The 27,608-nt window shown below is 36.2% G+C and overlaps 1 protein-coding gene across 1 annotated transcript in view; it reads right to left on the bottom strand.

The window, feature by feature from the left end:
• HFM1 (helicase for meiosis 1) overlaps window positions 1-27,608 on the bottom strand; it is a 57,529-nt gene that overhangs the window by 15,451 nt on the left and 14,470 nt on the right. The window contains exons 2-20 of the mRNA XM_085586451.1: window positions 24,531-24,605; window positions 22,923-22,977; window positions 17,277-17,328; window positions 16,307-16,405; window positions 15,812-15,933; window positions 11,458-11,505; window positions 9,708-9,778; window positions 9,092-9,224; window positions 6,719-6,870; window positions 6,275-6,352; window positions 5,970-6,131; window positions 5,355-5,555; window positions 5,179-5,267; window positions 4,494-4,537; window positions 4,301-4,402; window positions 2,807-2,952; window positions 2,302-2,396; window positions 1,397-1,530; window positions 452-499 (exon numbers count right to left, since the gene is read on the bottom strand). Of these exons, the coding sequence (XP_085442577.1) occupies window positions 452-499; window positions 1,397-1,530; window positions 2,302-2,396; window positions 2,807-2,952; window positions 4,301-4,402; window positions 4,494-4,537; window positions 5,179-5,267; window positions 5,355-5,555; window positions 5,970-6,131; window positions 6,275-6,352; window positions 6,719-6,870; window positions 9,092-9,224; window positions 9,708-9,778; window positions 11,458-11,505; window positions 15,812-15,933; window positions 16,307-16,377 (1,696 nt within the window). The 5' untranslated portion in view covers window positions 16,378-16,405; window positions 17,277-17,328; window positions 22,923-22,977; window positions 24,531-24,605. The remainder of the gene's footprint in view (window positions 1-451; window positions 500-1,396; window positions 1,531-2,301; window positions 2,397-2,806; window positions 2,953-4,300; window positions 4,403-4,493; window positions 4,538-5,178; window positions 5,268-5,354; window positions 5,556-5,969; window positions 6,132-6,274; window positions 6,353-6,718; window positions 6,871-9,091; window positions 9,225-9,707; window positions 9,779-11,457; window positions 11,506-15,811; window positions 15,934-16,306; window positions 16,406-17,276; window positions 17,329-22,922; window positions 22,978-24,530; window positions 24,606-27,608) is intronic.

Here is a 27,608-nt window from a genome sequence, read left to right on the forward strand (position 1 = left end):
AAGTTTACATTTTATATCCTTTGTTTTCAAGGCTAAATTTATGAATGGAAGATGACATTTTCTGAAAAGAACTTTTTTGAAAGTATAGTAACATAAATTAATGAAAGCAAGTGAGATCAATGAAAGGAAAATTAGGAAGAATGACAAGCAATCAAAATTAAAGTGTTCTGAGCATGTTTATGGAAATGAGGTGAGCATTTCTGAGCACGTATATGGAAATGAGTTGGGTAAAGGCATTTACTGGTTTTCCACTACACAAGAAAAATGTTTCTACCAGTTAAAATGTACTGACAGTATTTAAAAAATATTAATAACAAAATAAAATTAATAACACTAAAATATATTGGTTTTGCAAATGGATCTATTGAAATTAATGGATATAGATAAAAAACATGGGTGAACCTGCCCTAAATTGTAGCATTTTACTGAAAAAAGCTAAGAAGCCACTTACCTTGTAATTTTGCTTCAATTCCAACTTTATCTAATCCAGATGAAAAACCTTCATAGCAAATATAAAAACTGTTTTAACTTAGTACTACCATACACTTTCTCCTTAATTTCTTTACCCATTAAAACTGATTTGCTGATTTTTAAGAGGCAGACAAATACCCCAAAGTCAAAAAAATGTGGGAATATTTATTATACTGCAAACAAGTCAGAAGTCTTACAGTATGTAACTAGCTAAGTATCAGTAAGAGGCTGCTAGAACAGATGTACAAAGGTAAAAGCTGCAGACATTCTCCCATATAAAATATCAGAGTCCTAAAAGTTTCAGAAATGTCAGTAGAAACTTCCAGGTATAGTTTTCTTATTTTGAAATACAGGAAGCCACCTGAATTGTAGCATCCATTGAAGTACTAGATGTGCTATGTTCCAGCTATAAATCCTTACAAAAAATTGTCTCCAGCAATTACCCAATGACTTCAAAATCAGGCATCGATTAAGTGGGCAGGAACATAGATATGGTCAGGGCAGGGGACTGGGGTAATGTTCTGGACAAGACAAACTGAAGACATTGGAACTAAGATAACTAGTATTTTATTCTAGAAAAAACTGTGAAATACGAGACTATTATTTTTCTTAGCAGATTACATATTCAGCAGTGCAAAATATATTATGGCTGATACTGTATTAATATATGGTCCAGCATATTAAGATAAAAAGAAATTGATTATGAAGCTGTAAACGGCTTCTTCACAGTTTTTAAATGTTACACAATGCTGAAACTCCCACTACTTATGTTAAAGAACAATATGTTACTGGCCACATTGCACATCTTGGTTTTTATAACATTATGAAATTATAGTCCATAAGAAAATGATAGAATAAAGTAATATGGACATAACACATCCTAACACCATAGTTAGATGAATTAAAAAAATAAAGCCAAACAAACCATAATGAGTTGGATTTTTTAAGGCTCTAATGTACAAAAATGTTGATCGTATCCATTCCAAAGCTACACTGACATCCGTGACAGTATGCAGCACTATTTCAGCATTTAAGTGTTCAACAAGGTGCCTGTGCAAGCTAGTGCAAAAAAACAAGAGTTAAGGACATTTACCAATGAGCAATATAAAAAGTGTTAAAACTAATTTCTGGGAAGAAACAAAATCAAACAAATCCCTTCCCCCAAACTGCAGCTGTTCCCTGTGATCAGTGAAATTGATAGAATAAAGATTATGTAAGTAATCAGCAATGTAATTGGGTTATTATGGCATAATGCCTAGCTAGCAAAAATAAACTGTCAACTGCGAAGTTCCACATTTACTAGGAAGAAATGGTACATAAATTTAAAAATTACAGCACAGACATTCTGTGCTGTTGATATTTTAAATATATTTGAAAAATTAAATGTTACCAAAATTACATGAGTAAAATTTCTTATTTTACCTTTTAATGTCCTAACTTTGCTACATATTTCTCATGATAATCTGTTAACAACAAATATAGGTCTAGTATTTTCCAGGCTCAATCATCAAGAAATTCAGACACATGGACTGCATTCAATTCCTGCTTTTTGTCTTTGCAATAAATACTCTTTCAGCTTCCTCAGTTTTCCAGCAGGAATCTAAAACTGTTTTTTTTTTTTTTGAGTTTAAGATGTCCTAAAGATTGTTTTGGCTGATAAAACAAGAGACCACTAACTACTGAACAGCTTTATTTTCCTTAATTCTTTCTTGATTTCTTCTAAGCAGACCAAAGAAATAGCCCAAAACCCATGTGAAAAAAACCCACATTCTGTAGAAACTATGAAGTTTAGCTACTATCTACAGAGTCTTATAAAAAATACTTAGTTACCTGCTCTCTATTATATCAGCACCATTTAACATCTGTATATATCTCTCCCTGGTACTGCAACGAGTCATAATGACTGCTGTAGCGGTAGTGTCAAACTGAAAAATAAAACCCCAAATAAAAGCTGCTCTTTACTTCTTAAAAAAACCCCAAACAGTTGAATATGCATCACATACCTTAATCCACTAAAACTCTTTCCTTAAAATTCCTGCCTGAAATGAGTATTGTATGCCAGTTTCCTACTCTCTAATCCCCATTCACTACATAACTCAAATGTAATCTTCAGATCTTTTCCCACTGCAAGGTGAAGCAGTAATTTTTGATGGACAATACAAAAACAAATACATTTCTTTCTCAAAATAAAAGTTACCTAGAAGTAATTTAAGTATTAATAAGCCTTTAAAAAACAAATGCTGCAGTAAATTCCTGGCATTGCACTTTCTTCAGCAAAAATAGCTTCTACTAATCTGGCTATAGACAGTATCAATACAATAAAACATTCACTTACCTGAGGCCTTCCAGCTCTCCCAATCATTTGCAGAATATCAGTTTCACTGTACTCTTGAAACACTCCTCCAACATAATGCATTGTGGATTTTATAACCACGAGGTGTGCAGGCAGGTTGACTCCCATAGCTAAGGTGCTAGTAGTAACTATGTTGGATCAAAGTATATGAACACCATCAAAATGTCTAGCAGATACTAAATAAGCAGCAAATAGGTAACTTAATTCTTGATACCTAAGAGTTCTTAGTTTCTAGTGGAATCAGTGGGCATTTTGCACCACAAAGAATTTGATGTAGATTACAGACAAGTACTTGCATAACAGTTTCTGTTTATCTGATCATCAGCATTCATTTGTTCTCATATTTTTTACTAAATTACATCCCAGATACTTTATCCTTTATACTTGGAGATAATCCAGAATACGATTCCTGTTCAATATAACAGACACACAATGAAGAAACCTTACTCTTGTTTCTTCCAGGGTATGTATTTGAATAGAGCCATGGCTTCATCTTGCTTTGTAGTGGTCAATATTAAGATATATTTTTAAAGTCATCAGTCATTAACATTGTTTATATCCATGATACCAAACCAGAATCACCACCAATACAATCATCACACTTTACCAGTACACACTCTCACATGGAAAACATCAGTCAAGTATGTGGCAAGTAATCTTACATTCATGATTCCTAATTCACTCTCTCTAAAGAATATATGGAGCAGCAAGAATTCAACACAGAAAGCCAGTCATATGGGCCAACTGATACTTCCTATTCTGCTAGGAAAACAAAGGATTATTGAAATTTCCAATTCTTTTTGAAATGAAAATTAAAATCAGTAATTATATTATTTTTTCTTATGACCATTGTAACACAAAAGAAAAAAATCCACAAATCATTTAGTGTTGTACATGAACTGCACAGACAGCTCCCCATAGGGTCTGGATCTTTCTTTTACAGAAAGAGAAAGCCTGGATGAGATGAGACAATCACATCTTAGATCCCTTCACATTTTATGTAACAACAGATGGAATATTTCTTAAGGACCTCCCCAGTCACACCACTTTACATGGAGTTTGAAAATAGCCTCCTGCCCACCTAAGAGGCATAAATGTAGACGATTGCCTTCAGGGAAGCCACAGGTGCAAAGAAAACAGACAAAGAAAACATCTTGGAAACTCAGAGGAAAGATTCACTAGCACAGAACTCCACCTCAATGGGAGGGTTCAATGGTAGGAAAAGGCCAGACCCTATATGTACATAGAAGGGGGATGACCTCCATGTGTGGTGAAAAGAAGTTCCATGCTCCTTAGTAACAGTGCATATGTAGGCTCACAGGGTGAAAGTACATGTGAAACACAAAAACACCTTACCTGGATTTCACAACTTCCAAAGGTTAAGCAAACTACAGAACCATAAAATATTACTTCCAAACTGCAGTCTTCTCAGGATACATAAATGAAATTTTGACTTTCAAAGTTAATTTCACTTACAAAGTACTGGCAAGTCTCCTGCAGTAAAAGCGCCTTCAATTATTTTTCTGTCCGATAACTCCATACCCGCATGATGATAAGCCACACCATATGTCAAAAGGTCTGATAATGAAATTATTATATACATCATTTAACTAGGCGTTCTCAAGCAAATATTCAATCACGGAGCAGAGAAGTTGTAGGTTATATTTACCTCTCAGTTTGGAGTCTTTCAATGAATTTGCAAACCCCTGTAATCTATGCAACACACACAAACAACAACAAAGAAAAAGAAAATTTAAAAATATACATTCTTTGATTATTTTCAACCACCACATTTCCCATCCTCACAGAAATAACAGACTGACTCTCTGGGGCAGCTATTGCAGCTTTTCAAGCCTGGTCACCTTTCCAAGTGACAAACAACAATCTTTATATGTTGTTCACATAAAGCAAACACAAAGTCAGGAGTAGCTTCTGCAGCTGCCATGACTAGGCAACCCTGAAGTAAATAATAATTAATATGGCTGCATTTAATAACAGGATCTGATAAAGTAAAGAAAACTTAAAATACTAGTAAAGTCACATCCAATTCAACTATTCATATGCTTAATATTTGCACTACAAGGTCTCAGAGGGCCATAAGAATTAGCATTTTTCTTTTAGAAAGCACCTTTGAGAAACAACTTAATGTTTGTGAAAGGTATCCTAAAACTCTGAGAAGCAAATAAAACCTCCCAAGAAGACTGCCAATTTACCAAAAAGAATGTCAACTGGGATGATGATTTTATTCCATGCTCCTCTGCTAGAAATTGTATTAGCTCAACAGCTTTCTTCACAGATATCACAGGTTTACTAAAATGTACAAACACTTACTTCCTATTTGAATAGAAAAATACCTTTGTTTCTGTTCTATACTCAGTAGAAATTTAGCATCTTTTGCAAGAACAGAAGCAGCCTGCTGTACTCCTTTTCTTGTGGCACAAAACTACAAATAAAAGGTATTTTTTGAATCAACACTTCTAAGAAAGAAACAATTTTAAACATGATAAAAAAAGCCAAAAAGCTGTTGTACCACAAGTGCTGGTTTTTGCTCTGAGTATGTTTGTATAATGCTAGCTATCTTGTAGTTAAGAGTTAAGTCAAATTTGAATTCTGTCTGATTGTCACTGCAAGGAAAACCAAGCACAATTTTGCGTAGCTTCACTGGTCGTTGATCCTCATCTATTTTCAGGCATACAGCAGGCATCTTACTATCTGAAAGCCATTCTGCAATCTTTAAAAAAAAAGTAGAACAGAAAAGATAAATTTATTTTAATTGTACTCCAGCTCTAATAGCATCACAGAATAATTAACTTAGCTTTTGTCACGTGCAAACTACTAACACATTTTTTTATAATTTAAAATCACAGGTGAGGTTCTGCTTTTTGCAGGACCAATATAATTTGGACTGAAATCTCAGATCTGTTGTGATTTGTATGTAAGAGGCAAAAATCACAAGGAGAAATCTAAAACTGAAGAATGTCCATTCATGGCTGACGGTAATCTTAAATTAGCAGCAGCCTCATAGCTGTCTTCAGATGACAGCTTAAAAATTACTATTTTGCTATCAATCTAAAATTGTAATTCCAGACAATTTTTTAAAAACACAACTCCATTGATCAAAATAGAGTTAAAATGTAACTCTTACATCTTGAGTATTTGGGATTGTTGCAGAAACAGCTACAAATCTCAAGGGAGGAACAGTGTCATGCTTCTCTAAGAGACGCCAAAGAGAAGACTGAATAGTTTTCATCCGACTGACTACAACTTCCAAAGTTGCACCGCGGCTTTCATCCTTTATAACGTGTACCTATCAGGAATTTTAAAAGATGTGCTAAATATTTTCCAGTTACAGTCTGGACATGTGCTAAATACATGTAATATTTTCTAAGGTTCCTTTTATCTTCACAAAAGATACAAAAGCACTGAATAAATCCTCATTCATTTTCTTACCTCATCAATGAGAAACAGTCGCACAAGCTGGACTATAGAGTTGTCTCTCCACCTTCTAGTCATGCTATCCCACTTTTCCTTGGAGGAAAAAACGAACACATGAGAACAACAACAGCACCTGAAAGATGTTTTAAATGCCAACACATACTACAACTATAGTACATAGAGACATGCCTAAACTTCATAAATCTTTAAACAGAAACAATAAAATTAATTCAAGCTAATGCCATCTATGTTTAATCTGGCACATTATTATATTACTAACTTTTGTTTATATTAATTGAGAGTGTGCACAGCAGTGTGCAGAGAAACAAAAGCATCATAAAATCACTGTGCACTATTACCAAAAAAAAAAAAAAAAGAGCAGTCCTTGCAGCATACAATTAGAAGACTGCTAATGTCTGTTTATTCTAAGTTCTTGTAAGAACTGGGAATGAAACCTACAGGTGTAGTGATAATAATGTCAGCATGATGTATTTCAAATAAATCATCCATCAGTGTATCTCCTGTCAACTCCTTGCAGGTGAGTCCTATAGGTCCAAATTTTTCTTTCCAGTCATCAAAACGCTGACTACATAGAGCTTTTATTGGAGCCACTAAAAACAATACCAAATAATGAAAATTAAATCAGGAAAACCAAATCTTCAGCTGTATTAGAAATGTATGCATTTAGTTTATTTAGAAAGATGCTTTCTTGAAGTTAATTTATTTCCCTCATTTTCAGCTTTGCTTCCAGAACCATAAAATCTGTAGCTGGTGTTACCGTTCTCATTATTCTACTCCATGTGCACAATCCATGTTGAGCTTTGGGCCCTTAGTTCTTTCCATCAGCAAGCAGGAACAGAACCCTTTAATTAAGTTTATTTATGCTCTTTCTTAATCCTTCATCCTGTTGGGTTTGATTTTCTTTGCAGTACCACATGGAAACAATCATTCAACTATCAAAGGTTTTCTCACAGATGAAAGAAACCACAGGAAATACATATTTTCTAATGAAAGATCATATAAATAACAACCTTTTCCCAGTTAAGAATGATTTGAGTACTCTGTATTCAGAGAGCAAAGTATAAGTGAGAAACTGTCCAAGAGCAAGAGACAGACTCTTATTTCTTCTGGTATTCTATCAAAATCAAATGTACAGTTAAGTGTAGGGTCATAAGAAGCAGCTAATAGAGCAGGTAGCAGTTTTTATGCTGGTTCTCATGAACTGAGGCCTAAAACAATCTACTCTTTTTTTTTTTTTTTTTTTTTCTTTCTGAGAGTACACACTGTACTTTTACAGACTCTTTTTTCCCCAGAAATCAGATGTCATTCTCAATAAGGACTGGTATTAACAATACACATAAGGCTATACTAGATGATAAATCTATATAGAAAATGCAGTGATTTAAGTGAAAGAGGCAATCTATGCATGACACCTAAACAATCCTAGTATAATAGATCTTGCAGTGATTACATTCTAGGTTAGTTAGAGGCACTAGAATGTGAATGATTTCTGCATATTAGCTCACAAATTATCTCTAAAACTTCAAGATTTAAAGAACCTGCTTCAAGATTTAAAGTCTCAGCTTCAGAAAAAGGTGTAAAATTGCAGAAGAGTATCAGAGAAATAATTAGCTCCAGAAAACTGATACAGCTACCAGCAAGTAATTCACAAAATCACAAAGCTAATCATCTTTAGCAATACAAGAATGTGAGAAGCAAGTGATTGCTCCTGGAACTGCAGTCACCAGTTCTTTGAGGTAAAGCTACTGGAAAACAACTCCGCAGAACTAATTCACATATATGGGGCCACAGATGAACCAGGCAACAGAGCTCACACCAGCAGGATTACCACCACTGTTCCAACATTCAGAAAACTGACAAGTCTCCTTCTCCATCATTACGTAATCTGGGAAGGTCAGCAGATTTAACTCCACTAGCAGGTAACTGTCTCCTTACTGACAGTTCCAACCAACCAAGTTGTAGCAATTCTAACAAGGCAAGTGGAAACTATTACCATGCACTCAGCCTGGTCCAGCTGACAGAGAACCTGTAGCACATGTCTGCTTCTAAGATCAGTTTACAATACACAGTGAACTCTAAAGCAACACTAGCTTTATTGTAAGAAGTTGAACAAAATGGAATAAAAAAACAATATGAAGCTTTTGTAAAGGATGAAACCTCTAATAGAAAGGCTGACAAACATATCAGTGTACAAATAAATTAAAACTGGGACAAAATCACCAATTTAATCAAATTTACAAATATTAACTCAGTTTTCCAGGAAGGAAAGAAAAAAAGTGTAACTGGTGTGACTATCTCCAATTATTTTCATAATTCTACACAGATCAGTTAAATCCATGAAGATCACAGTTCTTGTGCCTCTGAGGTAGTATCCAGAAAATAACAGGAAACTTTGCGAGGTAAGTGAACACTGGAAAATTTGATCCTCATCTCAGAGCCATAGCCAGCCATACAAAAGATAATGTTAGCCAGAAACTATGCACCAATAATTGTTTTAGTTTCCTTTGCTTCCTCCTTACCTTTTTGTGTACATCTTACCTTCTTGGAGGACAAGCTTCTACAGGATTTTCTGTATTTTATTTTTATAGCCAATGCTGAACACTACAATTACACAGTACTGTTAAATACTAATAATAGTTACAATGGTACCATAAATAAACACTAAATCAACTTTTTAAAGAATGAAGCAGGTTGTAATATCTTAAAGTATTTAATCTTAATATTATTCATGGACTCACTCCAGATCTCTGCATTCCCAGAATGACATTTTTTGTTCTATCACCAAAATGTTTAAAGCTGTATAATACTTACTGTAAACAACTTTAATATTTAACCAAGGCAGTGGAGCTTCCATTAGTAATCTGGTAATAGCTAGTTCGAACATTACAGTCTTTCCAGAGCCAGTTGGAGCACAAATCACAAAGTTCCTATCTGTATATAAAAGCTAGGAAAGAATTGCCAAGTCCTGTTAAGTTTTCTATAATGGCAAATGAAAGGTTCATATAACTCTGCTTCCTTCCCACACATTTTATCCTCCACCTTCTTAGAAGCCAGGTATGTCTATGTCAAGCTCCCTCATTTTCCTCTGACAAGACTGATTCCTCCCTCTTTCCTCCTCCGCAGTGTTACTCAACCATATCACTCACTCACTCATCCACCCTTCCTCCTCCATGCAAATACACTACCAATCTCTATTCATAAATACAATTCTCATCTTCACACAAACATATTCTAAACTGAGAAAAACACTTTTTAAAGTTCTTCTGGTCTCTTCTCCTAGCCAAGCACAACCCTAATAAACTATTCCAGGAAGAGGTTCTAGATATATTATACTTTTCTAATTCATTTTATGCTCTGAATATCAAAGTATCACTTAAATTTATCTACAAAGTACTACTTGTAGCTGCAGTTTATGTTCCATACTTACATCATCCAAAGCTTTTGACTGTGCATAGTTAAAATACGGGAACTCCTTAAAAATACTTCTAAATTGGGTTGCTTGAGAGCATTAAGGAATTTAAAATACTAAAGCATAAATTATAAAATTGTAGGAATGTAAATGTCCTTGCAATCTAAATGCAAACTTAAAACATACCACAATATCACACAGGCTTGTAAAAAGTTATCTAAAAGTAACCTATTAAATGATTCAGTAGTTTTAGATTCTTGGTGTGCCCTATATTCCGTAACCAAAACCTATTTGAGAGGCCTGAGAACTATACCAATGATCAAGAACCTCCTCCCTGGCATAGGCTTCATGGAATGGCAGACAGTTATGGAATCTGAAGCTGCAAGGGACAACCCAGATACACGAACAAGCAGAACATTACTGTTAGCCTAAGGTGTCAGTGATCACATAATATTTGTAATACAACATAAATTATTTAGCATAATACTGTATGCCCAGACATAACAGTAGCAAAAAAATTCACCTATGATCACTTTTAAAGTGGTTTTAAAGATATTTTTCAGTCGCCAATAGTGTGTTCTTCAGACAGCATTCTTATCTGAAATACACGGGAGATGGAAAGAGAACACTTTAACTGTTTAACTGTTAGGTTACAGCTCCAGAGCAGTGAGCTGATCCCTGCCTGCAGGGCGGAGCAGCCACACAACAGCCTGACTGTGGCCATCTCCTCAGGCTCAGGGTGAGCACACAGTCGTGTGTGACACTGACAGCAACAGGAACAATGAACTGCCAAGGCCTCAGATCCATGTCACATTAAAAGACGAAAAAGGAAAAGATACAGGAGTAAAACAAGAAATAAAAGCAGTTAAAAATTGGTAAAGAAAAGCAAATAACATTAGACAAAAGAAAATAAGGATTTTAAAAAAACTTATTTAAATTCCCTCCTCTAAATAACTGATTTGTTTTCAAACTACAAAGCATTAATAATCTTTAATTGGTAAATTCACAACAATGGAATCCTTACTAATTTTAAAAATTGTGACTTTTTAAAGATATTTACATGAATTTAAGGTGCCTAAATTCAGAAATTTCCTCTTCCCAATATTTAACCATTTGACAGGTTCCTAGAACCAAATATTGAAAAGAGTGTGTAAAAAAATCCAGAAGTTTGGTAGATATAGATGAATGCTTGATTATATTTCATGGTCAAGGCAGGGCCAAGAAGAAAGAAAATTATGATAAAATCTGGTTAAAGAATGGAAACACAGTGTAGGCACACTACAACATGGGTACAGACCAACAAGGAATACGTTAATTTTCTTTTAAGAAAATGAGACAGAAAGTAAGACTCAGTTTTCCTAATAAGCCTAAATAATAATTTACTTTTCCTTTATTTAAAGCATATGGAGATATATGTATATATGTGTGTTTTTATAGAAAATGTCTGAAATACATATTATGCAAACTATAATTTTACATTCAATATTTTAAAAATAAAAGTTTTGAGGATAAAATTTGAATGTTTGAAATAAGAATAAGCTTTCTTAGGAATGAATAATCTACAAGTTGTCTTATTTTCATTCTTGCTTTGGAAGTCAAAAGGATAAACACCTATTGAACATTTGATTCCCAGCATTGTGCTACAAATTGAAACTATTACACTATAATGCATTAATTCCTATGGCTACAAATTAAACACTATAATTTTGCAAATGTAAAAGCACTGTAATAAAACCAGGAAAATCAGATCCAGCAAATACAAGGATACGTATTTCTGTAACAGCCCTCAAAATTTCCAATTTTCTTCCTGTAGTTCCTAAAGAAGTAAAAATAGAACATTTATAAAATCAGATTGATTTTCAACCAATAACTGTGGAAAGTATCTTCCTGACCCCAAGCTGTATGTTCTGTAAGGAGCTTCAAGGCTGAAACAAGGTCCAGGTGATAGAAAGGAGAAGATGGGATAGGACAGGGACGTCACTAGCTCATCATTTAAAAAGGCCACAGTGGTGGCCCTTTGATGAACTCACCCCAGTTTAGGAATATCTTGCATGTACCAGAGACTCAAAACTTGATGCAGTATCTAGTTGTGGTCTCAGAAGTACCAAGAAAAGGATAATCACTTCTCTAAACTTCCTAGCTTTGTTAACAACGCCCAGGATGCTGCTGGCCTTTGTTACTGCTGGGACACACTGCTCACTCAAGGTCAGCAAGCTGCTCGCCAGACCCTGGGCACTTTTCCATGAGCTGCCCTCAGTCAAACCATCCCAGAGGAACCCCAGGGGCTCTTCTCTTTCCCTGGGACAGGAGTGTGGATTTGCTCCTGCTGAATTTCCTGGGACTGCTGTCAGCCCCCTCCTGTAGGGCAGTCCCCTGCAGTACTCCCCTTGCTGCTGGCACGTGGGCATTGTGACCCATTCACCACCACCCTTTGAGCCTGGCCAACCACTTTTACACCAGGCAGTCGTTGATCCACTCCTAGTGCCCTGCATGGGTACCAGAATGCTGTGGAAGAAGGTGTTTCTCAACCACTGTGTGGTATAAAAAACCCTTGCTGAAGGCAAAGTGAACAGTAGCCACTGCTGTCCCCTCACCCACAAATGGAACCACCACTGCTCATATGGCAATCAGACAAAGCACGCTTTTCATTCCTGACCCGTTTCCAAATCCCATCCCACTGCTCTACCATACATTTTTCTGCTAGAACTAATTTTCTGCTCCCCATATCATTAGTAGTCAAGCACACAAGGTACCTTCCACAGATGTGTCATGTCCCAAAAAGTTTAAAATCTAGAAATAAACTGCACTTAAAAACTATTAAAAGGCAAAAATAATTTATAAACCACATATTTTATAATTTCATCAAAATCTTACCACTTCCCTCCATTTTCTAGGTATCTCCTACTTAAATTCTATTTCTACAAAGACACAAATATAAGCAACACCACAAATAAAAATTTCATTTTCAATTTCTGTTTTTTAAATGAAGATTAAACTCTTTACCACACAAAGGGACAAGGCTGGTTTTTTTCAAATTGCTGAGGGGATGTGAAATGACATTTTCAAACAGGTTTACACGACTTAGCACTTCTGAAAATGTGAATCTTTTTCATAAATTGTTTAGCTAGTTCATATTAAACAACAATGCAATTAAGTTTCACAGAACTGCAATACATTGTATCAATTTTAGCCAATTATCTCACCTTGAGCTGGTGGGAAAATGTTCTTCACTCTACCTCAAATCTTGGATACCCTTTATTATTGTATACCAAAGACAGGACAATGGACTATTTTTCTTGAAATAAAGATAATTACCTGTCATATCCAAAATCTCTGAAGCATTAGAAAATGATTGAATTTTAATTCCATTTTCAGACAGACTCTCTTCATTATTTACGCTATGCAAAGTTAAATCTGAGTCTCTAGTTATTGGAGCATGATGGTGATTTCTCAAAAAACCTTCTTTTGTCACCTCTTTCATATTTTCACTTGTATTTAAGTAAGTACCAATTTCTTTCACATCAACAGAACCAGCTTTAAATTCTGTATTTTTATGCACATTGCCAGACTTTTTAAATAAGCTGCAAAAGATCCAGAGTTTTCATTAACTTGTTGTAATGTTAAAGTTTATCTAATATTTAAAAAATACTAGATATACATTTGTATTAGCAGTAGAACTAGTAAGAAAAATAATAAAATTGTATCTAACTTCATGTAATCTGACCTAAAGACTCCTTTCAAGATACATTTTAATTTCACTTTTATTTCAGAAAGACCATGAAAGAATAAACTGCCTGTCCAGATGGGCTCTGACTCCTAATAGTATGTTAATGCTGAATTTCTGCATCATTAAAACCAATAGAGACATCCAGTTTCTGAGGAATGGGAGGGGCTGGACATAGAAGAGCAGTTTACTGATAAAACCTCTCCTCCCAGGCAGCACTGAAATCACACTCAGAACTGCTCAAGGTATTCCTGACTGGCTGGCCTCTGCTCAGCAAAGCAAATGATCTCAGCCTTTTTCCTTGTCACCATGCAGATAAAGAATTCAGAGCAGTATTTTCCAAAAGCTTTGTTATCTAAAAATTTATTTAAAATTGAAGCAACAAACTGATGCTAACTTTTCTCATGAATGATGCTGAGCTCAGGACTTACATTTAATTAAAGTACTAAAGGACTCAGGACTCACATCTAATTAAAGTACTAAAATATTGCCAAAATGAAACTTATACCTTTTCCTTATACCGAAAGAATTAGCATCTGGAGCCTACTAAAGTACCTGCAATTGAAGGATCCCAAGCTTTGTGTTCAACAGATTTATCTAAAATAATAACATGATTCTGACAGTGATAAATTGCCTGAGTTGACTGGACACATACCTTTTTCTTAATGTTGAATGGACACTCTCATCATCACTGTTTTCACTGAATGCTTTATTTTGCCATTGCTGAGAAAAATCTACTACTCTTTTATTTTCATCAAAGGAAAGAAAAGATGAAACCACTTTCAGATTTTCACGCTGAGCACTAATTTTATCTCTTTCTCCTAGACTTAATTGTAGAACTTCTTTTTCAGGGGCTATACCAAAATGAACAGGTGCTGATGATTTATCTTCTGCTTTCTCTGTCTTACTCTTACATTGTTGTATAAACTTCTCCTGCTTTCTCCCTCCTACAAAAACTATAAATTATTATTTCATTAATATTCATATTCTTATTCACAGTAATTTAATCAAGTATCTTTCACACAGAATCAGCCAAATTTACATCTATTATACAAACTGATATTTCTATCTTACTGCAAGAACTTTAGCATGTATTTTATAACTTATGCTAATGAATGTAATGCATGTGTTGTCAATTAAAAAGTTGTAAAAGTAAGGTCCCTTTCCTTCCTATGCAAAGTAAAGGATAAAAACTATTCTCCAAAACTAAAAAAAAGTTTGTATGACAGAACTCTTCACTCCGTCTCAGAATAAAGATAGTCTTTAAAAAAAATGACACAATGACCAAGTTTGAAGTTCCTGCTACAAACAGCTGAGATAAACACTGCAATCTCTACAGTCAGAACTGGTACTGATGTTGGTGACAGGCTGGTTTCATAACCTTCTTGGTTAATTATCACATTTTGCAGGGTTAATTCTCAGTAGAATCAGTGTCCTGATCTGGCTGGCCAGATCAACAAGCATTGCTGTTGGCAACAGAAGGGAAAGGCACAAACAGAAATACACAACTAAATGCAACAAGATAACAACAGCTCTATTTTGATGTCTTAATTTCAATGTTATCCACCAGAAACTCAAAATTACAATGCCCTGTTTGTGATATAACCCAAACAATTCTAATTCTACAAACATCAAAACCTTATTTGAGTAATAGCTCTTAATGGCATTATTCTTGCATAAAGCAGAAAAAAATCCACCTTCTTTACTATAATTCCTAAATAGATAATATTATAAATCAGCACAACATCTAAGAAATGCACAAATCTAGCTGACAAAGATAAAGCAATGACATTGTTTAAAATACAGTTCATTAATATAATCCTGAATGTCTAGGAATACGCCACTTAGCAGCAATTAATGACCAAATTCAAATTTGGCCGCCTGAACAATTTGATTAAAGCTCCAAAAGGGGGAAGAAAAAAGTGTGTTTCATATAAACTCTCTGCTCCTTGAGTGGCAGACAGGCCATAAGATCCACATGACAACGTTATGCTCTTACAGCACTTCCCACTGCGTTACAATGCTTCACGAAACAATGTGCAGTAACTGAAATTTTGATTATAGTTCTCACCTTGCACATTTCTGCACAGTAAACTTGTGGCATGTATATGCCTAAAGAGGACTGCTATGCTCCTGGCACATCTAACACCATCATTCTCAACTCAAATACATTGTCTCTACTTGCATACCTAGAATATTTCATTTTTCACAGCAAAAGAGGAATGATCTGTCACACTAATTATTTGTTGAGTAATTTAAAATCAATGTCAAGTAACACCTGATATTGCCCAACATTAGTTGAACTTTGCAATGTTAGGTTTAGGGGTGGACTTGATCATTCTAAATGTCTTTTCCAACCGCTGCAATGATTCTGTGATTCTATTCTATGATACTCTACCCATGGGAGTGTTGGCTGAGTTTTTTTCCAGTTCCCTCTGTAATTCCTCTGCAGCTGGAATTTCAGCAATAGCTGGAGCAGGTGCAATAAACCAAGTCTTATGATCTTCATTTTCCAGACACCTATTTTTAACACACAAATGTGAGGTAAAAGCATTTTTAAGCACCCTCCACAATAACTAACTCAAAATCACTAGTCATAAATAACCTACTGTTTCTCTTGCTAAAACATATTCTTATTCTTCAGTTCATGTGACTTCTAACAACAAAATTACAGAGGCAAAACTTCTGCTACCCCTTATTTCATATAGACCTAAGATTCATCTGCATCACTGAATGTGCTTGGAGAAACATTTCAAAGTATGGATTATGGAACCAGAAATTTCTAGCCTCAGATTTCCATCAGTGGATGAAACAGTGAATCATAAGAAAAAGTACTGCTGCAAAACTATTCCATTTGGAAAACAGTGATATATACCTAATAATAAAGATTTACCTTTGTCTCATATCTGGTTTTTCATAAAATAAATTATCCAGTGAAAAGACCATGTCTGCAGAGTTGAACATTTTCAGATCAAATGTGAAGTCTCTTAGTCTGCAAAGGGCAGCACAAGAAAATGTAAAACTGAAATTACTAGACTGGAACCTGTCTAAAGCAATACAAAGTTTATTAGTTGTGAGTGCCAATATTTAATTTCTATATTATTTTGTTTTAGAGCTCTTGACTGCATTCTTAATCCATCTTCAAACAGTGAATCTGTCTCCTGATAAAATATGGTTCCTATTGCTTCTGCTAAAAAAGCCCTATAGGACAGCACTTGAAGCAACCTTTACTACCATGACATATCTGGGAAGAAAAAGTGGGTAGGAGTGAAGATCCAGATAAATTTTATGATAAAGCATTTAAATTCTAAGAACAATGCTAAAATTCAGCCTAGTGATGGCTAGAGAAGAGAAGACTGAAGACACACCACATTCATCAACTTCCTCCTGAGGGGAAGAGATGGCCAGGCACTGATGAGGTGACCAGTGACCCAAGAGAGTGGTCTGAAACTGTGTCGGGGTGGTTTAGGATGGACATTAGAAAAGGGTTCTTCCTCCAGAGAGTGGCTGGGCACTAGAACCCCCAGGGCAGAGGTCACAGCCCTAAGTCTGACAGAGGTCAAGAAGCACTTGGACAATGCTCTCAGGCACAGGGTGCGACTCTTGGGGTGTCCTGTGCAGGGCCAGGAGTTGGACTTGATGACCCTTGAGTCCCTTCCAACCCAGCATATTCTGTGATTATTTTACACAACTGCAGCCAATATTTTTTTTTCCAATTGTTTTGTTACTACCACAATCTGTCAAGTTTTTGCAAAACAAAATTATACTGTTATCTAAAAAAATAGAATTATACTGCTAGCCCAACAGTTATTTTAACTTACAAGCAAATTAGACTTTTTTAAACATACATGCAAATTGCTTACCTGGATAATTGGAGTATGGGCCCAACACCTTAAAGATGTTAACAGGTTTGTTCTGAAACATCAGGACCAGAGATTATTTCTAAATTATTTATTGTATACACCAGTATTAAAAATACTCCACCTAATTTCAGTGTTTTTCATTCTGTAGGCATTAGAAATGCTTCTTCATGCCTTTCTGTTGAGAAGTTTTACAGCTCTTAATATTGCTTGAGGACAACTTTAAAAAGCAAAGATCTTACTAAACAAATACCACACAAATTATTTCATGAGTCAAAAACCGGAGACTCACTGAAACAAATGGAAAATTAAGTTTATGGAGTTCAATAAAGGCCAACTCTGGGGGTAAAATAACAAAGCAAAGCTTTCTTCTTTATCTACAGAGACAAAACCAAAGGTGACACTTCTTTTGTACTTCAGCATTTAATTAGTAATATATGAAAAGGATCTTTAAGAGTGCCTTGCAAATAGGCTTTAGGTTTAATTACTGTAGACTGTCAGCTGTGAATCAAAAATTTTAAAAGTACTTTTCTTTCACAGTATCTATAAACCTTCAAATATTCCAGAGAGGTTTCAAATTTAAAAAAGAAAACATTTCACAATACAAGAATATAGAGGATGCAATCAAAAATATCTGGGAACACAATGAAGAACTTCAAACAAGAAATCTGTCAATGTCCCTTTTACACACTGTAAATCTGCAGTACCATTTATGCCAATTTCTGCCACTCCCCCACTGCCAGGTCTTGCCACCTTCCCCTTCACATTAGTAAATAGAGAATTTAGAAATCACACTGATAAATCTAACAAAGGTGTTTAATTTTGCCTCCATGCTTTTAGTGTCAGTAATCTCAAGCAAGAACGCTCAGGCTTGGTATCAGTAGTGGCAGCAGAAAGTATCTGTGAGAACTAATCAAGATGTTATTGAAGTAGTAATAATCTGTGTTAGTGCCTATCCAAGTAAATAACCACCACTCCATCAGCTACAAGGAGCTGCAAATACAAAACACCAGTACGAAATAGTTTTTCCACCTCAGGTAGAGAATCATCAAATGTGATTATGCTACTTCCATTTACATAGTCTGGATTTACTACTCCCATTATTGAGTAGCCTTTGTTATGCACAGTGTTTGATCTCTCGGGCCCCTGCTCTGCTCTGTATGTGTTATTTTTTCCTTGACCAGCTCTATTAATCCAAATTGCTTGATAATGTAAATAAAAATAACAGGAGGTGTCGTGGTCATTCTACAAGACTGGAAATCTAAAAGAAACACAGTCCTTTATGCAGCTCTGCATTCACCCACCTGCTCCACCTGGGGAACAGGGAAAAGTCTCTCAGACTTTTAATGAAAAAGAACACAAAAAAGGCGGGTGTGGGAGTGGTGGGGAGGAGCCCAAAATGTTTCCAAGATGGCCCGGAAGCAAGGTGCCTTTTCCACACGCTTAGTGCGGTTGGATTCCAAAGAGAAAATGCATATTCCAGGTGGCAGAATGAGGGAGTAGGTGAGCAGCACAGACCACTGAATCACATTTACTGAGAGGTGCTTGCCAAATCCTGGGGGCAAGGACCTCTCTCATGTATCTGCTTTAACAAACACCTTAGTACGAACACTGCCGGCTACGAGGGAATTTGCTCAGTTTTGAAGCCACTTTACTTTTCACCTTCCTCCTAAATCAAATCCTTTCCTCAGTACACGTATTTCATCACAGTGCTCTCCAGGGACCCAAAGTGAAGGCCACAACCTTCAAGGGTGCTGACCCAAACAAACCTCAGCTAAGCACAGCGCGCCCCCGGCTCACTGCGCTGCTCTCCGTGCCCGCGCGGCCCTGGGGCCCCTCACGGCCAGGCTCCGCTCCCTCCACCGAGGAACGGGAACCCGGCGCCTCCCGCCGCTTACACCGCGCAAAATGGCGCCCGCGGGGGCCGCGCGCTGCAGCCGCCTCAGCGCGGCCGGCGGGAAGCGGCCATGGCGCCCGCGCCCCCCGGCACTGTGCGCGCCCGGCGCTCCCTCAGCCCGCCCCACGGCCGCCGCCCGCCCTCTGATGGGCGGCCCGGACCCAGCAGCTGACAAACCCCCTACCCGGAGATCCTCTAATGGGAAAGAACTGGCCTAAATTCCCCATAAAAACTGCCAGAGAGGAATGTGCAGACACTCCACTGCTGCTGGATTTAGAGCTTGCCCAAGCATGGATTTATGGGGAATTAGTCTCTTGAGAAGTCCTTACTCACTTCAACCCTGATGTAAATTAGAAAAGGCAGCTGATTCCTGAGTCAGGAACTCGGTTAAAAAAATTATTCCTGCAGGAAGAAATAAGCAAAAATATTGATCCTTTTAGTGGATTTTTGAAAATAATAAGGTTTTTTTTCCTTGCTGTTCGAGTGGTGCAACAAAATTATTCAAATTACATGAATTGAAACAATATGACAAAGTATTTGTACAATGCAGAATGAGGTCTCTTACCCTGCTCCTCCCTGAAATACTGCAACTTAAAATGCTGGACTTGCCATTAGAGCATAGCTTTTGAACTAGCAAAATTTCAATAAATGGCACAACTGTCAAAGTCTAAATTTTAAGCTGGTTCAAAGCTTCATGACAAATACTATAGAGGCAGTTACTGTAAATATGTAATTCCTCATACATAAATAGATGAAAAGGAGAATATTTTCTCAAATATTTATTGATTTTAACATAAATAATTTTTATTTAATCAACTTTTTTTGTTTTTCTTTCTTGAAAATATTAAATTTTAACTTTCAATTTCAAATTCTTAGACTTTGTGTGTATTTACTTAATGTGTGTTCAATCAAGTTGAGCAAGTCCAGGTCGATTGAGACCTAGGTCAATGCAAGAAATATTATGTTTATTTTTACTATCCAGTGTATATTCATGTCTTTCCCTTATTTATTCTTCCTTTTAAAATACTTGCATCAGAATTGTGTCATATTACAATATTCCAAGTTTTATATCACACATTTAGATGCTTTAACCCACCTCCCCATCTAATTACCGGGCAGACAGCCAAAGGTGAGAAACACTTCATTCCTACTTCCAATATGACAGCACGGAATAACAAAAGATTTTATAAGGAGCTTAGAATACAATCAGGATTGATAATGAACCCATTGTCTGAAATTAGATTCTGAAACCATCAATCTTATTCAGTAATCTGAATAAAAGTGGGAAAATGTGCATAAGCATGCAGTAAGGATTCATTTTTTTGCTTACAATAAATTCTGAAACCAGAAAGCATTTTTCCTTCTTACTATTAGTGAATGTGTTCTTTGATTCTGGCCTCAGGCAAGTTTCCATCTTAGTTCACAACATCTGCTTTTAGCTGACCAGACTTTAATGTTTAAAGCCATAATACAAACAGTTCATTTTTTAAAGCTATTTTTTTCCTTCGATTCCTTTCCCTAGGTGACATCTCCCTCAACACACACACAAATCACATAAAATATATAGCAAAGCAGTCTCTCAACTGCTCTGAGACAGTTTAATTTTTGATTTTCCCCAAGCCTAACATCTGATCTGCCATATGTTTTGAGTCTTTCCAGCTCATGGACATCATATACTAAGTCATAAACTTGCATGTTGTGGAGCAACACAACTAGAAAATCATGAACACCAGACATTGGTCACTGATCCATATGGTAACAGAATAATTCTCATACTTGCTAAATACAGAGCTGTTAGAACATTCCGTTTTCTCCAGAACTTACAAACTGAACAAATCAGCAACAAATTAAGTGTAGAAAAGTAGGAAGATGTAAGTGAGCTCACTATAGGCGGTGACTTCTGTTTCCTTTGTTGAGCTTTATCCACAATTTCAGAGAATGACAAAACCATTGGTCTGTAGAAAGCACCCTTCCTCAGCGTAGAAATCACTGGGAAATGTTAGCAGGCATGAAATCACAGGCAACCCCTGAACTTCATGACTTTTATCAGTGCTTAGGTGGTTGCAATCATTAATTTATTAAAGAAATTGTAAAACTCAATAATTAAAAAATATTTGTGCCTTTAACCTTTTCCAGTAAAATAAAATACAAACAAAAACACATCAAAAATGAAGTTACCTAGTTAGGTGAGAAGGGGAGTTCCTTCCATTTTATTATGTTGGCTTTGGTGGATTTACACCAAAATCTTTAAACGCGGGATTTACAATAGTGGCCCGGATGTGTTACCACCCCACAGAAACTGCAAACAGGTGAGTGAGTAGCTCTGCGGCAGCTGAGGCGCCTCCCGTGCAGAAGCGGGGGCAGGCGGGGCCCGGAGCGCCCCGGCGGCTCCCGCGGGGCCGGGCAGCGCCCGCTGCGTGTCCGCCCCGGGGCTGGCCCCGCGCCGCAGCCGCGGTCCCTGGGCACTGCCGCGCCCGGCAGATGCTCGCCGGAACCTTAGCTCCTGAGCTTTGGGTTTTTTCTGGCTAAACCAAAGTATTTTTAGCACTGTTGGGTTTTTTCATGGTGAGGGGGAGAAAGTGTTCTTGTGTGTACCTTTTAACATTTGTTTCCTTTTTCAATTTTTTACCCGTACACGGTTTTTTTTTATTTTTTTAAACACTTTTAAGAGATGACTAACCAAGAACTATTCTCGTTATGTATTGTATTAGGCCCACGCTTCAAATTAACAAAACAAGCACATTCCACATTTACAACCCCACCCTGAACAAATCTTGTCATGTACACATACTTATTTTATGTCCCATACTAATTAGGGACATTATCAATTTTGCACAAAGACAAAGAAGATATCATATTGAGTATAGACTTTATAGTTCACATAGCTGATACTTTACAATTCCTGTATATCTAAATCAAATGCTGAGCTGATAAAATAAGACATACACAGAAGGAAAGGAAATGAGATGAATGCTGTAGTGATATTTGCTGTTTTGCAATGCACCTCCTAGGAGCCAAGTCATTGCTCCTTCCCTTAAAAATGAAACAAAAATGTCTCATTGAAAAGTGTCCATGGAGCATGGAGTCTGCTTTTGCACAGATGAGAAACCTGAAAGTTATATCTGCAACCACTATTTTGGAAAATATCTGGCTATTTACATCTTGTCAATTCCAACAATGTACTTTTTTAAAGGTAGGGATGGAATGGATTTTTTTAGAGCTATTTTGTTGAAGCCAATTCTCAACAAAAGTAAAACAAATGATCTTATTTTTTTAAGCTTTTTGTTTTAAATTATTATGAATCAATTCTGTTTACAGCTATAGAGCTAACATCTGGATTCCAGATCACCTAATGGTTCATGTCCTTTGAAAATGTTTCTTGTCAGCAAGATTTCTTGCTTTAGATTGGAAATTCAAATTCTATAACTAAAAAATATTTAGAACTCCTGAAAAGTAACACTTTTTTAGAGTTTTTCCTTTAAATAGATAAGTGTACTAGGAAATCTATAGATTATTTTCCTAGAATAATTTTTTCATTTGTAAAAAATAGTTGTCTGTAGTCAAGGAACAGACAAAAATTTGTGAATTTTGAAAATACAGGTCTGGTATATGATGAATTTTTAGAATACATTTTGTTTTACACATAGCATTTTTATTCACCAAGAAAGTTTATATTTTTTCAAATGTGATTTATTATTTTGGCAAACAATGATTTGAGGAAACCATGATATGGATATACTATGGCCACTTACCAACTATGTGTCTGATTCCTCCTCAAAGGAATTTATTTTCTTGGCTTTGCGTCCACTCCATTTCATTTGGAAAAAAAAAAAAAAGAGAGAAACAAATATTTTAGATACTGTTCTCTTTGAAATGCTCACCTAAACATTTCTAGAAATCTTAATCTTCCCTTTCTGACTTCCCTGGTAACATCCTAATTATTAAATTTATACTGATTAAGGTGGAATAAAACAACTGAACCACAAACAGTGTGTAAAGCAGCAGTGTGATGCATATGCAAAGTGTGGGGGGTCCAGCCAATATGATTAACAGCTTGATGTAGTCAGGGCTAAGACACATATGTATTCCAAAGATAATTCTCTTAATTTGAAACTGTCTTTCTTAGAATGACAGCCTACTTACTCAGTTATTTCTAATAATCTTCCATACTGTAGCTATGCTGTGCATTTTAAGTTAAATAGCAACAATATGCCAATTAAATTTCTGCAGACTATATGATCTGAACACCCTACAGATCCTTCACTCTTTCAAAGTAGGTCCGTGTATACAGATTTTGTTTGATCTCTGGTTCATGTCAACCTGGTTTTGAAACATACCATAACTAGAAAATGTTTCTTTATATGTTAGTTATCAGGAATGTGATCTATACTGATAGAGGAGGAAACAAGTTCATGCACTGATCTTTCTTCAAAAATGAAGTTTATTCTCCTTGTATTAAGGTAAAACCACACATTCTTCCAATATTATATTTTCTCCCTGTTTCAACTTTTATGATCATTGCCTTAATGATTTTAAATTTACCAATTCAATGCTTCATAATATATTTACTAATACATCATAAGAAGGTTAAGTGCAAAATTGTGTGTCTTGTACACAGGTAACAAATTGTGGTCTAGTCCTGAGGAGATCATTGGGATATTATTGCAGTGCAAGTAATGCACAACAGAAAGTACAAGCGCAGAAATATTGTGCATCCTTGCAGATGATGGCATGGACACAAGCCAACCCCCCTAACTCATGTCAGATACCAGGAAATTGTGATTTACAGCACTGGAACCAAATTGATATAGGAACTCAACATGAATTGATCTTTGAAACTGTACCCTTGTAGATGCAGCAAGATGCAGCACACAACAATGACACAAGTATCTGATATCAGGATAAGAAGAAATGGCCTCAAGATGCACCAGACAGGATATAAATTGGATATTCTTTATGGGAAGGGTTATCAGGCATTGAAAGAGGCTGCCCAGGGAAGTGGTTTAGTGACCTTCTGTGGGGGGATTTAAAATGTCTGCAAATCTGGTTCTGAGGGATATGGTTTAGTGGTGGACTTGGCAGTGCTGAGTTAACAGTTGGACGCGATAATATCAAAAGTCTTTTCCATCCTAAAGGATTCTATGGTTCTGTTCAGTACTTCATCACAGTCCATGGACTCACTGCCCCTCATGTACAAATCTATGCAATTCCACTGCACAAGTCTCAAAGGCATTGAACAGAATTTTTTTTCCAACTCAACCAAAAATGTACCACTGTAAACTCCAGCAGTATTGTATTTTGGAACTGAAAATCCTTGTGAAACAGTATAATTCAAAATTTTTAAGTAGCAAGTGTCTTACATTTTGGAATGCAGTAACTAAATACAGATGTTCACATTCCAGCTGGGGCACTTGAGGCAATTTTTTTGATATGTTCTGAAAACAAACACCAAAACAAAAAAAATTATATGAGAAACAGCAGAATAGAATGTCTGAGTACACTCACATTTAAGAAATCGTCCATCACAGATGGGTTTGTTCCAAGCAAACTGTGGACTCCAAACAGGCAAGCATCTCAGGGTTACTAAATAGAACACATTCTGGGAAACTTCCAAACTGAGAAGCAAAGACAATGACTGAAGCTTGGGGACTTCTCATCATCACAAAAACATTTGAGTACAAAATCCCACTGCACTTTGGCACAAAACACTGAAGATGGTTTACACATACTCAACTTATCCTCAAAGTAGCACAACTGCTTTGGTGACAGTGGAGAACCTGAGATATCAACATGTTGCAAAGAAAAACTTCTGTCACACAGAATTTTTGATAAAAATGAAAGAGGTAGCAAGGAGCACAGCTGAAAAATGCAGTATGTCGACACACTACCAAAAGAAACAGAGTTAGATATGAAACACTTTTATAACAAGCTGACTACTGACAACGATACAGAAAGTAGGTGACAGCATTTCAAAGTCAAGACATTCTACATACTTGTTGATGTGTTTACAACATAGATGAAAGAGCAGCTTCAAGATTTCACAGAGACATTCAGTCTGACATGTTGACATTGATAAAGTTTTTAAAACATCTTCTCATATAAAGCCTCAAAGAAAACTTTGTAATTTGCATATTTAGTCCAGCTATTCACTAACCAACTCTTTCATGTTTTAATTCAGACCATACAGACCTACTGGTACATTTTGGGTTATGATGTTCAGAAGAGGATATATACATTTAAATACACAAAGAAAAGATGGAATGATCACTGGACTTCATCTACAGAAGAATTCAGGGTGTCATAATGGTCTGACAGTTCTGTGAGTCTTCTTCTGGAAGGTGGTATGTGTGTTTTCTGCTGGAACATTCTGTAGAAAACTGAAACCCCTGGCTTCTTATATATTTCGAAAGAGGACTTGGGAATTTATTAAATAGTCTAGCCCAGCATTATGATGTATGGTAGGGTTCTCCCTTCTCATTCTAGCAAACAGCATTGTAGTATTCACTTGAGATACTTTCCCTTTATGTGAAGTGATTTCAGCCCACATCTCCCATCTCATGAGTGAAAGCTCCAGTTACTCCATTATTGGGTTTTGTGATTCAAGCCTGCACCAGCTCTTTGAGGGTAAAACCACTTAATGTTGTATGGAATAATTAAACCTTATGTAGAAATAGCACATATGTTCCAATACCACTGTTTGACTCAGGAAGACCACCTTAGACTTGTGAGAGCCCCCCCAATATCAAATCACTGTGTTCCCCTAGCTACAAGAGAATACAGCCATTTGTTCTCTTGTCCAAATGTTTATTTAACCCAAAGGAATTAAACCCACTATATTTGGGAACCAAATACCCACTATAAATATGCAAAATATTTCTAGCGATATCAGTGATGTTTGGATCACATTTGCAAGAAAAGCCAAAAAGTCAAATCACTATTTAAAAGCAAAAAATTGTTCTCATGCTAATAACATTGAATTGCAGGAGTGGATTTTATATAGGTCTTTAAACTATTAAATTTATTATGAAAGAAACTAAAGATTAAAAACCCATGCCTTATCAGAATGTTTCTGCAAATCATACTAACTCACAAAAAAACATCCGCCTAACCTAAACTATTGCTCTAGCATTGCTAAATGTTACAAAGTGTGAATTTCAAGCGTTTAGTAGCCATTCGTAACTTCTTTGTACTTATTTAAGTGTTGTGCTTTCTTGTTAAACAAGGTAGATTTGCCACATCTAGGCAAATTACTTTACCATTTGGTCTTCATAAGCTGACTACAAAATACCCAAAGTGAAAATAATTTTTTTCATGAAAAGTCTTGTTTTCTTTGTTGAGAAGTTGCTGACAGATAAAATTCTCATGATATTCAGACAGTATTTTTATTTTTATATAAAAATAAAAATACAGAAATCCAGATCTTGTCACCTTGTTTTAGCTCTTTCTTCGGACTACCTCTGCAGAGCCAGAATGGCATGACCAAGGAGGCTGTAAGAATCCCCAAACTGAGCTGCTCCATGCAAAAAGCCATTAAAGTTCACTAGGACACCCCCTTTTTGAGACCTGTAGCTTTTACTTTTCCTTTCACCCTTCTGTTTTCTCCAAAGTGTGACCTATGGACTATATTCACAGTCTGTGCATAGACTGTGGAAGCAGAGGGATTTGAGGTAGAAACATTTCCTTGGGCAATAGAAGTGGTAACAGCAGGAGTACCAAGGAAAACAAAGTGTTAGGATAAATCTCCTCCTAACAAAAAAAAAAAAAAAAAATCACGAAAAAGATGTTCCTCATACTATATATATATGGGGAAGAATCTTTATCACTTGTGCTGCACAAGGTACAGAATATACATTAACAGAACTCAAAAATTAACTAAAACGCACAGTATTTGTTAAAAATAATAGTAATTAAAAACTGGAGCATGAGCAATAGAAATGCACTAAAATGTTAAGACAAAGCCTAGTAATCATGCAGTTTTAGAGCACATGTTTATCATGTTGCCAGTCAGAGCTGAGAGCTCTGCAAGGTGCTCCAGCCACTGCTTTCCAGATGCCAGAAGAGAGCAGAGGCACAAGGCAGTTATCCTGATGGAGCGGAGATCCATCACCACAAGAACAACTCTGCAATAAAACAGGAGACAGCAGAAAAGCAGAGGAAGTTTATTCAAAAACAAACAAACAAAAAACCAACCAAACAAAAAAAAAAAACCAACCAAAAAAACCCCACCAAACCAACCAACAAAAACAGGAAAAGTCTCCAAGAGTGGCTGTGGCTCCTGGGAGGGGCATCTAGACCCTGAAGCCCCAGCTTCTGTAGCACCTGCCTAGGTCAGCACCAAAAGAAAGATCTGGTTACATTTACTTACAGGTACTTCATGTTTCAAAAGTAAATTCCTATTTCTCCAAATGTATTCCAAGCTTTTAATCAAGGCTGTTACT

This window comes from Lonchura striata, chromosome 8 (assembly GCF_050655825.1).
Source record: "Lonchura striata isolate lonStrDom1 chromosome 8, ASM5065582v1, whole genome shotgun sequence".
In the NCBI taxonomy this organism is placed as follows: Eukaryota; Metazoa; Chordata; class Aves; order Passeriformes; family Estrildidae; genus Lonchura; species Lonchura striata.